Raw genomic sequence first — 15420 nt, 5'->3', positions numbered from 1 at the left:
GATGTAGCAAAGTGCCCAATAGCAATACGTCCACTTTCATAAGTGTTGACTGCTAACAACCATGACTTGGTTTTGAGTCAGTGCTGAACAGCAAGGCAGTACAACAGTACTAAGAGCTTTTAAACTCAGGCTGAGGGAGCAAAAGACAAAAAAAACAAAGCAAACATGCTGTAAGAATACAGCTAGCTCAATGTGAGTGAATGCTGAGAAAGCAAGCAAGCACCCCAAAATGCTGCCTTGGCTAGTTTATGATCTGGGTGCCTATCTAAAGTGCAAAGTACTCCTTGTAGCAGCATGATAATCATATTGCTGATGCACTCCGATTTGCAGCATTGCATGCTTAAGAGTAGAGGTATATAGATCAGAAGTGTTCCATGATGGTGCAGAATGGCTGGCATGGTTTGGATGTCAGTAATTGTGGTTGCGTGCAGCTGTTGCCTTGGAGTATACCTGGAAATGTTGTTGCCTAATGCCAAGTATGCACTCCAAGTTTCATGTCAAGAAAGTTCAATTTCTTCATGGCAGGTGGTAGAAAGTTGCACATTAATGAAGTGAGATTGCAGTTAATGAGGGCGATAACAAGCAATAATTCCTATTAATTGTCATCTCTCCACTGCCTTGCTAGAGTTTCATCTTGACACCCAGAACTCTGTAGGAAAATGCAGCTAGTTGGTCCAAACAGCAGGATTACTCAAGCAGTCTCCCAGATTTCTTGCCATGTCATTCATAGTTTGGTGATATTGTGCCCAAAATCTTCTTTCTCAAATTTAGAGTCTTTCTTATATATTGACACCAAAGAAAATCAGTGGATGACCCCTTGGAGGCAATAGTGTGGCTGATGATACCTCAGAGGAACCCTACTAGTGATGCGGAGGAAATACAACTGAAGCCACTTGACCACATGGTTTCTTACTGTACAAGTCATCAGAATGATGAAGATATGATTCAGACACGAGGTCAAATCTAAGAGTGTTGTTCAGTACAAACTGACAACGGTTACCTAAGTGATGGTGGTCTGCAGCATTTTGCACAACTCTTCTAATTAAATAATGTTGTTTGTATCCCACTCTGACTGCTCAAAACATCTTGGCCACGTCTTCTGAGTTTGTTTTAGGCCAAAGGCTGTCCTAATTGCACCTATGCAGGGGAAGATTTGGCTAAAGGAACAACCTGCTGACCAGGGTTTGAGAGGGGGTTGATGACATATGGTGGCAAGGAATCAAGAATGAAAGTTCTTTGTGCATTCTATATGTCCATTTTCTATTTCCATCTCATGCAACACCAAAACCATCTCTAATCGCCAAAAACTGAGAGTGTTTTGCTGCACCCAAGTGAGATGCTGAATGGTCAAGGCAGGTTTTCCTATTTAAGAAGAGTGAGAGTATGCAGGCCATTGCTGAAAGTCAGCATCCATTGTTTCCTATTTCATCTGAATGGCTCGATGCATCTGTCCACCTCTTTCATGATGTGAACATTAGCATGAAGGCCTGAGTCACCAGGCTTGCATGCCAATAACAGATTTCTCCAATTTCTGTCCAATGTTGTGCAGCGGCTCTAGAAATACTGATGGAACTTCACAGATCTGATGTACCTCTGCCAAACCTCTCCAAGACCTACTTAACTGATCTCATTCTACAACCTTCCTTGTGTAGCCCAGCATTTCTTTTCTCTTCATTATCCAATTCCCCTATGAAAGTCAAATGCTTTGGTCTCCACCACATTCTCAGGAAATGCAATATAAGCCCTAACCACTCCGCCTAAAAAAAAAGATTGTCCTCATGTCACTTCTGGTTATTCTGCAAATTATACAGCAATTTTTTTTAATTAAACAGTACCTATGGGATCAGAAGCTTATCAGTTGATCAAGCGAAGTGATAGAAACATAATGCGGGGGATATACACATCACTGTCATACTTCATTTATAAATCACTCAAATAACAATGTAATTTTTCCTTAAGTAAAATTTAATGGCAGAGAGCCTTATCACTCGCACCCTTAAATGACTATCGGACATGGAGATCGTGATAATATAGCAAACTTTCGGTATTCGAGGTAAATAATTTTTGTTGGTTTATCGACAGTGCTGCCGGTTAAATAAAGGTTGCTGTACCTATATTCGTATCTCCCAGTTTATGTCTCTTCCAACAAAATGAAGAGATTTCCAATGCTATTTAGATCAGATCCCAAATGATTTTGAACAGCACCATCAAGTCTCCTATCTGAAGAGAACATACTCAGTGCAGGCCTTGAAAAACATCCAAGGTTTTTCATATTGAAAAGAATGCATATTCCACAGAGCCAAGGTAACCTGCCAAGTCTTTTTCTCCTAGCCCCACTAACTAGAAACATTTACCAGCTACTCATTTTCTGGCTTTGACATCACTACAGTCATTTTTTTTTTTAAAGATGTTGCATTTGTTGGACGCTCTCACCCTGCCCGGTCACTGTGGATTCCACTCAAGTGGACATCAGCGAGTCAGGGCAACAGCTTGCTTTCAAGCTTTCACTGAGCAGGATTAAAGTTGAAGAAGAAACCTCTGTACAGCTGTCTGTGAAATGGCTGCAATAATTGAGTATAGTATTCCTATAATAAGGAAAGAGGCCATTCAGCCCATCAAGTCTGCACTGACCTTCCAAAAAGCACACCACCCCCCAGACCCTCACCCTATCTCCACATTTACCATCACTAATCTATTTAGCCTGTACATCCTGGACATTACGGGCAACTTAGCACAATCAACCCACATAATCTGCACATCTATAGATGGTGGAAGGAAAGTGGATGCCTGCAGGAAACCCACACAGGCATGGGGAGAATGAGCAAACTCCACACAGTCAGTTACCCAAGGCTGGAATCAAACCCAGGTCCCTGACACAGTGGGGCAGCAATGCTAACCACCGAGCCACTATGCTGTCAAGTAGTTCCTAATGTTCTTCTTTAACCCTTAATTCTGGATGTAATCACCAATGGATCTGTTTCCTAACCTGCTTGCAGCTCATCAGTTTTGCTGATATGAGTAATCAGTAGGGTGAGCTCCTTCAGTGAAGCTGACTAGCTAGAAAGGCTTGATCAGTGCAACAAAGGAGCAATGGCCAAATTTTCTATAGTTCTTTTCCTCACTTTGTGACCTCATTGAAGCTATTTGGATTCCACAGCAGGATCACCAGATATCATTGACAGATCAGTTTCCTATCCATGTTGTAGTTGTGTAGCCTCTAAAATCCAATTGCTGTTATGATGTTGTAATTAAGATTTGTTCCTTTGACACATCCAGCATGTCAATTCTGTCTCCTGCTCTCCCACATACTTCACCAATTTGCACATGCTTCCAGGTTCGCCAAACAATGGTGTGGCTCAATTTGAGAGTTTTAACAATATTTGGGTTAATTGTTTCAGTTCCAGCCTGCAAGCAAACCTGCCATTTGGCGAAGGGCTAAGTTGGGAAAATTCCACCCTCTATTTCTGTAAGGATTTTTCATTCTCTTTAAAGGAGATTTAGCTTGTCTTACAGAGGTCTCAGAACTCTTGAAATACAGTGCTATTGTAATTTCTAATCATAGCAAGTTCCAGTGCAAAAGTCCATTGAAGTCTAATGTCAAGTTTAGGAATATAGAACTGCCATCACTATTCATGATTTGGAGATGCTGGTGTTGTACTAGGGTGTACAAAGTTAAAAATCACACAATACCAGGTTATAGTCCATTAGGTTTAATTGGAAGCACTAGCTTTCAGAGTGCTGCTCCTTCATCAGGTGGTTGTAGAGTACACGATCGTAAGACAGAATTTATAGCAAAAGTTTACAGTGTAAACTTTTGACTGCAGCACACAGAGGTGCTAATACCTAATACATTATCTGGGCTAACACCAATTGTTAAAGTTCACTTGAGAATATAACATTTAAAAAAAGTTTTGCAATTTACATATGAAAGAAGAGAAACTAACAGGGTCACTCTAACAGATGAGAGACTTAACAATCAAGGTATTTTTCAATGTATAATTTCAGTTACATCACACTCTAAACTTTTGCGATAATTTCTGTGTCTTTCAATTGTGTACTCCACAACCACCTGATGAAGGAGCGGCACTCTGAAAGCTCGTGCTTCCAATTAAACCTGTTGGACCATAACCTGGTGTTGTGTGATTTTTAATTCATCACTATTCATGTGATGCTTATCACAAAATCTGGGTCATTATTTACACTTCAGTTTCAATGCTGCACAGAAATAACAAGCTGTATACATATCATATTTGAACATTGAGTTTATAGTTGAATTGATGAGCTGTACCAAATTTCTAGCAGTGAGAATCTCAAAGTATGAGGAGTTTTAGAAGCAAGCCAGCCTGGCACTCACCAGATTTACATTTCTTTCAGCAGATTTGTTTTCTGCAAATTGTCTGTTCTTTTTATGAAAAGGCTTCTTCAATACTTCTGTAGAAAAAATTACATTAGATTGTTTACATGCTTTCTTGCTTCCGACAGGGAATCTGGATTTTAGAACAATTGAAAAATACAACACAGAAAGAAACCACTCAGTCTATCATGTTTGACCTGACTGAATAAACTAGCCACCTATTCTAATCCTATTTTCCACCATTTGGTCTGTAGCTTGCTGATTACATTACTTCAACTGCAGACTCAACTTCCTTTTAAATGATTGAGGCTTCTGCTTCAACCACCAAAATAGTGGTGAATTCCAGAAACCCATTATCCTCTGGATGAAGACAGTTTTTCTTCATGTCCCCTCTGATTTTCTATTTAATAGCCAACTTAAATGCATGTTCCCTTGTAACTGACCTCTCTGCTGGTGGCAATAGGTCTTTCCTATCCACTCTTTCCAAGCTCCTCATAATGTTTACCCTTCAATTAAATCACTCCTCAGGCTTCTCTGCTTTAAATTAAATACCCTACATGATACAATTGTTCTACACAGCTGCAATTTAAACTTTGGCAATATTCCTGTAAATGCCCTCAACTTCTCTACAGAAATTACATTCTTCCTGTGATCAGAAATATAAACAACCGTGGCTGTTCCTGATGAAGGGCTTTTGCCTGAAACATCGATTTTCCTGCTCCTTGGATGCTGCCTGACCTGCTGTGCTTTTCCAGCAACACTCTAATCTTGACTCTGATCTCCAGCCTCTGCCTAACTTCAGGTGTGGCCTAACCAGTGCCTCTACAAGGTTCCAACTATGCATTCCTGTTTTCATAATCAATAGCTCACCTGATGAAGGACATAATTCCATTTGTCTTCTTTACTATCTTATCAACTTGTCCTTCTGTGACCTGTGGGCATGCACTCTAGGTCTTACTTTCTCACTGTTGCTCAGTATCTTCCAAGTTTATTGTATATTCCCATGCTTTGTTTGCCTTCTAAAAAAGCATAACACAGCTTGAATGCTATTTGGCATGTTTCCTTCCACTCAAATTATGATATAATCCGGCAGTTGACAACCATTCTGTTCATTATGAGCTACCCAGTTAATTTTGTGTCATGCGAAAATTTCTCAAATATGCAAATCTAAATAATTAATATATGTCTCAGACAACAAGGGGCCCAACAGTGGTCGCTGTGGAACATCAATGGAAATTATTTTCCACTTGCGAAAACATCAGTCAACCATAACACTCTGTTTCCCATTTTAAAAGCGCGTTCCAAAACGGAGGCCAATGTAAGGAAAGGTGTCCCGGAGCGGAGGCCAGTGTAGGGAAGCAAGTCCCGGAGTGGAAGCCAGCACAAGGAAGTGAGTCCTGGAATGGAGGCCAGCAAAGGGAAGCGAGTCCTAGAGGAAACTTACCTTGGAGTAGCTGAGAGCTGGTGCGGAGTGGACTGGACGCTTGGAGCGAAATAGGGATGGTTGCTAGACTGGGGTCTGGTGGGGGCAGTCAGACCATAAGACACAGGAGCAGAAATTAGGCCATTCAGCCCATTGAGTCTGTTCCACCATTCAATCCTGGCTGATAAGTTTCTCAACCCCATTCTCCTGCCTTCTTCCCGTAACCATTGATCCCCTTAATGCTCAAGAACCTATCTATCTCAGTCTTAAGTATACTCAACGACATGGCCTCCACACCCTTCTGTGGCAATGAATTCCATGGATTCACCAATCTTTGGCTGAAGAAGTTTCTTCTTATCTCTGTTCTAAAAGGTCTTCCCTTTACTCTAAGGCTTACCCTCAGCTCCAAGTCTCTCCTACAAATGGAAACATCTCCCCAATATCCACTCTGTGCAGGTCATTCAGTATTCTGTAAGTTTCAAATAGATCCCCCCACATCCTTCTAAACTCCATTGAGTATAGACCCAGACTCCAGAAACATGCCTCATATGTTAAGCTTTTCATTCCTGGGACCACTCTCGTGAATCTCTCCTGAACACACTCCTAGGCCAGTACATCCTTCCTAGATATGGAGTCCAAAAATGCACACAGTACTGCAAATATGATCTGATCGAGCCTCATAGAGCCTCAGAAGTACATCCTTGCTTCTGTATTCAAGTCCTATCAAAATAAATGCCTACATGATATTTGCCTTCCTAACTACTGACTCAACCCATAACATTGACAGAATCCTGGATTGGAACTCCCAAGTCTCATTGCACTTCAGACTTCTAAGTTTTTTCCCCATTTAGAAAATAGTCCATGCTTCTATTCTTCTTATCAAAATGCACAACCTCACACTTTCCCCACGTTGTATTCCCCACATTGCCACGTCTTTACCCACTCTCCTAACTTGTCCAAATCCTTCTGCAGCTCCCCTCCTCCTCAATATTACCTGCCCCTCTACCTATCTTTGCACTGACTACAAACTTGCCCAGAATGCCCTCAGTTACTTCATCTATATCATTAACGTATGAAGTGAAATGTTGTGGTGCTAACACTGAGCCTTGTAGAATACCACTTGTCACTGGCTGCCATTGTGATAAAGACCCTTTTATCCCCACTTTCGGCTTTCTGCTATCCATGCTAGCACCTTGCGTCTAACACCATGGGCCCTTATCTTACTCAACAGCCACCTGTACAAAAGGCCTTCTTGAAGTCCAGGTCGATAACATCCATTGGCCCTCCTTGGTCTAACCTGCTTATCACCTCCTCAAAGAATTTGAGCAGATTTGTCAGTCATGACCTCCCCTTGGTGAAACCATGCTGACTTTGCCCTATTTTACTGTACACTTCCAAGTATTCAGAAATCTCATCCTTCACAATGGACTTCAAAATCTCATCTACAACTAAGGTTAGGCTAATCGGCCTGTAATTTTCTGTCTTTTGCCTTACTCCCTTTATAAACAGGGGTGTCACTTTAGTGCTTTTCCAGTTCTCTGGGACCCTCCCTGACTCTAGTGATTCCTGAAAGACGATCACTACTAACGCCTCCACTATCTCTTCAGCTATCTCCTTTAGAACACTGGGGTGTAATCCATCTGGTCCAGGTGATTTATCCACCTTCAGGCCTTTCAGTTTTTTCAGCACCTTCTCCTTGGTGGCATCCACCATACTCAGCTCTGCCCCTTCACTCTTGAATTTTTGGGATATTACTCGTGACTTCCACCATGAAGATTGACGCGAAATAATTATTCAGTTCCTCAGCCATTCCGTGTTCCCCACTATTGCCTCTCCAGTATCATTTTTCAGCAGTCCAATGGCCACCTTTGCCTCCCATTTGCCTTTTATATATCTAAAGAAACTCGTACAGTCTTCCTTTATATTACTGGCTAGCTTACCCTCATATTTAATGTTCTCCCTTCTTTTTTTATGTTGCCCTCTGTTGGTCTTTGTAAGCTTCCCAATCCTCTGGTTTCCCACTGCCTTTCACCACATTATATGCTTTTGCTTTTGCTTTAATGCTGTCCTTGATGTCTTCAGACAGCCACAGTTGCCTCATCCTCCCTGTACCATGCTTCTTTTCTGTAGGGATGAACTTTTGCTATATCTCCTGAACTACTCCAAGAAACTCCAGCCATTGCTGTTCCATGTCTTTCCTGCTAGGCTCGTCTCCTAGTCAATTCTGCCCAGCTCCTCTCACATGCTCTCTGTAATTGCCTTTACTCAGCTGTAATACCATTACATCTGATTCAATCTTCTCCCTCTCAAATTGCAGAGTAAATTCAAAAGATATTACCATCACTGCCTCCGAAGGATTCCTTCATCTTCAGCTCCCTTATCAAATCCGCCTCATTTCATAATACTAAATCCAGTATTGCCTATTCCCTAGTGGGTTCCACCACAAGCTGCTCCAAAAAGCCATCTCTTGGACATGCCATAAATTTCTTTTCTTGCAATCCACTGCTAACCTGATTTTCCCAGTCCACCTGCATATTGAAATCCCCCATCATCACTGTTGCTCTGCCTTTCTTATACACCTTTTCTACCTCCGGGTGTATCTTGTGCCCCACCTGACTACTGTTTGGAGGCATGTATCGAAGTCCAACTATGGGTTTTTTTGTTTTACATTTACGGTTCCTCAACTCTACCCACACAGATTCTACCATCTGACCCTCCTTCATTTCTTACTGTTGGTTTAATTTCATTTCTTACTAATAAGGCAACCATCCCCTCTGCCCACCTGCCTATCTATTCAATAAGATGTAAATCCTTGGATATTCAGCTCCCAATCCTGATCCTCTTGCATCCATGTCTCCATGATGCCCACCACGCCATACCTGCCAATTTTGATCTGTGCCACAAGCTCATTTATGTTATGCCTAATATGGCATGCATTCAGATATAACACCTTCAGTCCTATATTAACCATCCTCTTCTCATTGTCATTCATTTGTCCAGCTTGAAGTTTGTTTGCTAACCCTTTCTAAAAACTCTGTCCTATTTGTGTCTGTGCTGGAGACTTTAATAGCCTCTGCTGAGTTCTCCTTCCCTTTAATTTCATTCATATTTTTCCACCCCTACAGATGTTAACCTGCTGCTTTGGTCCCCACTGTGGAAGTTTTACCCTTCCCTTCACTCCCATTTTCGAGTTTAAAGTCCTGTTGACTAGTCTATTTACCCTTTTCGCTAGAACATTGGTCCCAGCTCGGTTCAAGTGGAGACCTTCCCAGCAGTACAGATCCCTCCTGTTTCAACATTGATGCCAGTGCCCCATGAAAAGGAACTCTTTTTTTCCCACACCACTCTTTTAGCCATATATTTACTTCCCTTATTCTTGTGTTTCTGTGCCAATTTGCACATGACTCAGGCAGTAATCCAGAGATTATACCCCTTGAGGATCTGTTCTTTAATTTGGTTTCTTAGCTTCTGATAATCCCTGAACAGATCCTGTTTCCTAGTCTTGCCGATGTTGTTTGTTCTGATATGGACCATAACAACTGGATCCTCCCCCTCCCTCTTCAATATTCTTTCAAGCCGGTCAGAGATATCCCTTACCCTGGAACTGAATAGGCAACACACCAAAGAGCGAGTACCTCGTACCTGTTAGACAAGGCAAGAGTTGAGGCTCCTCTGTTCCTGACTGCAAGATCCCTCTATCTGCCTTCTTTGCAGTCACACCCTGCTGCCCCAGCCACTAACCAAATTTGAAGTCCTTAATCTACCAGGTATGACTGCCTCCTAAAACAAAGCGTCTATGTAGTTCTCCCCCTCCCGGATGTGCTGCAATGTTTGGAGCTCAGATTTCTGCTCATCAACTCTGAGGCAGGGTTCATTCAGCAACCAGCACTGGCTACAGGTGTGGTCATTGCAGTTCACAATGGGATTATCCAGTTCCCACATCATACAGCCACAAAATATCATCTGCCCAGCCATTTCTACTTAGTTAATTACTTTATTAGTTTGTATATTAAATACGTAGAAGTATCATAATATAAATTTATATACATTATGATACTTCTTTGCTGAGTTCTCTTTCAAATTTAGTGCAGATTTCCTTACAGCCAAACAGGTCACAGCCTTGTTGTGATGTCACTCCAATTTTCTTTGCAGCTACAGTGCCTAGAGCTCCATTAGTTTTAAAGATTGCCTTGCTCTGCTGCTCCACCTTCTGACAGCTTTTCACCAATTAGGCTGCTATGCCTGAGCTTTGGTACTCTTATACTCACCGCTACTGCTGCTCCACCTTCTGACAGCTTCCCACCAACTATTGGAAACTACTTCTCAACATCCACTTTGTCAAGATCTCCCCTCATCTTTCTAAACTCTAATGAATAAATAGCTTATCTGTGTAAGTCAAATCCTTCATCTCAGGAATCTGCCCAGTGAATCTCTTTTGAATTGCTTAAAATGCCAACATATCCTTTCTTAAATACAGAGAAACAAAACTGTACACAATGCTCCAGGTACAACAACGCCAACAAGGTTTCCCCATTTTTAGATTTCAGCAATTAAACTTCAATTTGCCTTCTTAATCATTTGCTGTACCTGCATGTTAACTTTTTTTGTTTCATGTACAAGAACACCTACACTGCATTGCTTTTGGAGTATCTAATTTTTGAATAATATTCTGTCTTTTGACTCTTCTTTGACTGACCTCACACTTTCCTGTATTAAACTTCATCTGCTAATATTTTGCCCACTCATTCAATCTACCTTTATCTCCTTGCAAATTCCTTATGTCTTCAGCACAACATATCCTCCCACCTATTTTTATATCATCACCAAATTTGGATGCATTACACATTGTTCCCCCTCCTCAAAATCATTTATATAATTAACTGAGACTCCAAAATTCTTGTGGCTAGTTATTTCTTTCCAACCCAAAAAAGACCTATGTTTCTTCATTGTCTGACTTCTGTGTGTTAACCAATCCTCAACTTGTGCCAATGCATTACCCTTGTGAGCACCAATATTGTGCAAAACCTTTTAGGTGACACCTTATCAAATGCCTTTTGAAAATCCAAATACACTACATCTACCAGTTCCCCTTTATCAATTCTATTCATTATATACTTGAAAAACTTGAGTAAATTTGGCAAATATGATTTTACTTTCACCAAACCATACTGACTCTTTTTGATTGTGTTAAATGTTTTGAAATGTCCAGCTAATTTTCTTTAATAATGGATTATTTCATTTTCCCAATGACAGATGTTAGACTAACTGGCCTATGCATTCCTGCTGTCTCCCTCTCTTCTTGATCAGGGGCTTTATATTAGCAGTTTTACTATCCACTCGAACCTTCCCAGAATCCAGTCAATGCTGGAATATTTCCCTTGAATTCATGGCATCAGATAAGGTAATTACATTAGGGAGGATTTCTGCTACCCAATATTAATTGGGGTAATCATAATATAAAGAGTTTAGAGGAGGCAAATTTCTTGAAATGTATACAGGAGATCTTTTTTAATGTCAGTGTGTAGATGTTTCTATGAATGGCAGTGCAGTGGTAGATCCAGTTCTGAGGAATGAAGCTGGACTGATGTTCAAGGTGACAATGGGAGCAGTATTTTGGTGATAGCAACCACAACACTGTACATATTAAGTTTGATCTGGAAAAGGAGAAAGATCCAAAGGAATCGGTAGGACTCACCATTGTTTGTGATGTTCACAAATGATGTAGCTGAGAACGTAAGAGGTACACTAAGTAAGTTTACAGATAACACAACGATTGGCCAGGTGGTTGACAGTGAGGAGAAAGGTGTTGGGTTACAGGAAGATGTCAGATAGGCAGATCAGTGACAGATGGAATTTAATCCTGATAAAAAAATAAGGTGATGCACTTTGGAAGAGGTAACAAGACAGAGCGCCCAGGAATGGCAAGACACTAGAAGCACAGAGGGACAGTGGGATCTTGGGCTGCTTATCCACGGATCCCTGAAGGAGGCAGGGCAGGTTAATATGGTGGTTAAGTCAGCATATGAGATACTTGCCTTCAGCAATCATAACACAGACTGTAAGAGCAAGGAACTCATGTTGAAGCTGTACAGACTTTGGTTAGGGCACAGCTGGAGTACTGTGTGCAGTTCTGGTCACCATACTATAGGAAGGAGGTGACTGCATTGGAGGGGGTGCAAAGAAGACTCACCAGGGTGTTGCCTGGAATGAAGCATTTCTGCTATGAAGAAAGGCTGGATAAGCTCAGGTTGTTTTCTTTGGAGCAGAGAAGGTTCAGGAGGAACCTCATGGAGATGTTTAAGATTAGTGGAGCATGGACAGGATGAATAGAAAGCAGCTCTTCCCCCAGTTGAAGGGGCAATAACATGGGAGTAATTTTAAAGTGAATAGCAGGAGACCTAGAGGGCATTTGAGGAAAACTTTTATTACCCAGAGGTTAGTGGAGTGCAGAATGCACTGCCTAGGAGGGTAGTTGAGGCAGGAAACCTCACAACCTTTAAAAAAATACTTGATGAGCACTTGGAGTGTCATAACATTCAAGACTATGAGCCTAGTGTGGGAAAGTGAGACTGGATAGGCGGTAATACATTTTTGTCAGTGCAGACCTGATGGGCTGAATGGCCTCTTCTGTACTGTATGATTATATGACCCTGGCAACTTGCCTGCTTGTGGTTCAATTTGTTTGTCAAACACTTTGTCCCTTGTGACAGAAACTGTTTCAAAATCTTTTCTCCCATTAATACCTTGATTACTATTACCTTTGCAAAGCTTATAGTGCCTTCTATCATGAAGATCAATGCACAATATTGATTTAAATTCTATGATATCTCAATGTTCCCTTTTATTAATTACACAGTTGCATCTTCCAAGTGTTCACACTTACATTATCTACTCTTCAGGTGTTACATATCCATAGAATTTCTGTCTATTTTTATAATTCTTGACAATTTATTTTCATCATCAATTTCCTCTCTCTTTATTAGGGTTTTAGTCATCTGATGCAGGTTCTTGAGATACTCCCATTCCTCTGGCCTACCACTCATTTGCCCTGCTTTGTACCCCTTAGCTTTTCATTGAATACTCACCTTGACAATCTTTGTTAACCATAGGTAGTTCATCCTTCTCATTCAATGCTTCTTTTTGACCAAAACAAATTTTTGCTGAGCATTGTGAATTACTTGCTTAAACATCTGTCAGTGCTCATTGAATGACATTCTACTTAATCTATTTCCCAGCCCAATTTTGAAAACTATAGCGAATGCTGGAGAAATTCAACAAGTCTGCAAAACAGCCATACCAGATTCAAAACATTCACTCTGTTTCTCTCTGCATGGATGCTACCAGACCTGCTGAGTTTCTCCAGCATTCTCTGTTTGTTTCCAATTTCTAGCATTTGCAGTATTTAACCTTTATTCAACACGTTTCCTTCATACCTATACAATGGCCCTTACTTCGGTTGAGGACAATTGTTAAGGCCCGAATTGCTCTCCTTCAAACTGAACATCAAATTCTACTGTGTTATGATTGTCATTCCTTAGAGGATCCTTAACTATGATATTTCTTACTAATCCTACCTCATCATTCATTACTTGATTTAAAATAGCCTGTTCCCAGGTAGGTTCTGCTAGTTCTGCTTTAAAAAGCAATCTCTGTTCTGAAAAAGAGTCACTGAACTTGAAACATTGATTCTGCTTTCTCTCCACAGATGTTGCCAGGCCTGCTGAGTTTCTCTAGCAATTTATATTTTTGTTTCAGATTTACAGCACCCACAGTTCTTTGTCATATTTTAGCCGGCCCTCTCACACATAATCTCCTTCTCTCAAGCTTCACAAAACAATATTGGAGGAAGTATCCATTGAAAATATTTTGTTGCTCTTCTCAATGTATTGGCGTGTTTTCAACTGTCTAAGCTAGCAGAAAATATTTTTGAAAGAAGTGCTGCAATCCCTGCAGAGACTGATAACTTTTTAAAAGAAAAGAATCCCCAGGGGAGAAGCAATTAAACCTTTCAAGCAAGCTTAACTACAAACTATTGGGGAGGAGTGGAAAGTAGGATAATATTAAAGTTACTCACTAATTTCATTGAATCTAATTCTAGATTGTAAAAATCAATGGTTCACTAGTCTATGCATCTAATCTCTTAGTTCTTGGCATGGCATCCATTTCTGTTTAGTTCTAAAGGTTTTCAAATGAGGTATTAATGCATTGTTTCGCAGGATGTGGGTGTCACTGCCAAAGATTTATTGTTTGTCCTAATTACTTTGAGAAGTTGGTGGTGTATATCTAACAACCACAACCCTCTTTGTGTTATGTTTGATCCAAGCAGTGAAGATCTTACCCTGATTCTAATTGACCCCAGTTTCTTAGAGCTTCTTGATGCCACACACAGTCAAATTGTGCTTTGATTTCAAGGGTAGTCACTCTCACCTCACCTCTGGAATCCTGCTTTTTTGTCCATGTTCAGACCATTGTTTTAGTGATGTCAGGAGTTGAATGGCCCTCGTGGAACTGAAACTGAGCAGGTTATTCATGAATAGCTTGATACCACTCAACAACAAATTCCATCACTTTGCTGACAATCAAGAGTAGATGAATGGAACAGTGATTAGCTAGGTTAAATCTGACTTTTTATTGTTTTCACAGGAGGAGAGGAGGCAACATGGAGTCAGTGACCTAGTGGCATTATCACTGGACTGAATAATCCAGAGACCTAGGCAATGTTCTGAGGACTAAGGCTTGAATTCTGCCATGACAGATGGTGCAAGTTCAATTCAATTTAAAAAATCTGGAATTAAGAGTCAATTTGTACAGGGGAGTCAGCGTCATGGTGGGGGAGTGTGCTGGGGAGTGAGCATGATGGTTGGGGGAGTGTCGGATTGTTGGAAAAATTCATCTAGTTCGCGAATGTTCTTTAGGGAAGGAAACTGCCATCCTTACCTGGTCTGGCCTCCATATGGCTTCCAACCCACGGCAATGTGGTTAACTGTTAACTGGCCTCTGGGCAATTAAGGATGGGCAATAAATGTTGGCCTGGCCAACCACGACCTCATCCCATGAATGAATGAAAAAAAGACATACCTGGGCTTGGTGTTGTAGCTAAACTGCAAGTTAAATAAACAGTTGGTTCAGGAGCAGAGTCTTCAGTACTATTGTTGATATGTTGTGAAAGTGCCTTCAGCTGTTTCAGCTGAATATGATTTGGCTGAAGACTATCATCTGTGATGCAGGGGAGTTCAGGAGAAGTAGATCATCCACTTGGCATTTCTGGCTGAAGATATCTGCAAATGCCTGAACCTTGTCTTCAGTCCTTGTCACCAAAGGCTTGGGTTCATCAATCATGGAGTTTTAGGAAATATGTGGAGCCTTTTCCTCTTATTAGCTGTTTAATTGTCCACACCACTCATGATTAAATGTGGCAGGATTGCAGCTTTCCTGCTAATCTGTTGGTTGTGGGATTGCTTAACTCTGTCACATGCTTCTTTCAATGCTGGTTTGCAAGTAGTTATGTGTTGTACTTCATTTAGTTGACACCTCATTTTTAGGCATGGTTGGTTTTGCTCCTGGAGTGCCCTATCCAAGTCTTCATTGAACCAGGGTATATTCCTCATCTTGATGGTAATGGTTATGTTGGACCATGTGGTTA

The 15420-nt window shown here is 41.0% G+C and overlaps 1 protein-coding gene across 1 annotated transcript in view; it reads right to left on the bottom strand.

Moving 5' to 3' along the window:
• Positions 1-15420, bottom strand: part of LOC148149861 (zinc finger CW-type PWWP domain protein 2-like) — a 145857-nt gene that overhangs the window by 54880 nt on the left and 75557 nt on the right. Inside the window, exon 6 of the mRNA XM_087986882.1 lies at positions 14856-14993. Within this exon, the coding sequence (XP_087843008.1) occupies positions 14856-14993 (138 nt within the window). The remainder of the gene's footprint in view (positions 1-14855; positions 14994-15420) is intronic.

Source organism: Chiloscyllium plagiosum, unplaced genomic scaffold (assembly GCF_037043375.1).
Source record: "Chiloscyllium plagiosum isolate Xiang-an unplaced genomic scaffold, Cpla_swu_hap1 HiC_scaffold_5, whole genome shotgun sequence".
Lineage (NCBI taxonomy): Eukaryota > Metazoa > Chordata > Chondrichthyes > Orectolobiformes > Hemiscylliidae > Chiloscyllium > Chiloscyllium plagiosum.
This window is presented reverse-complemented; position numbering and strand designations above follow the sequence as displayed.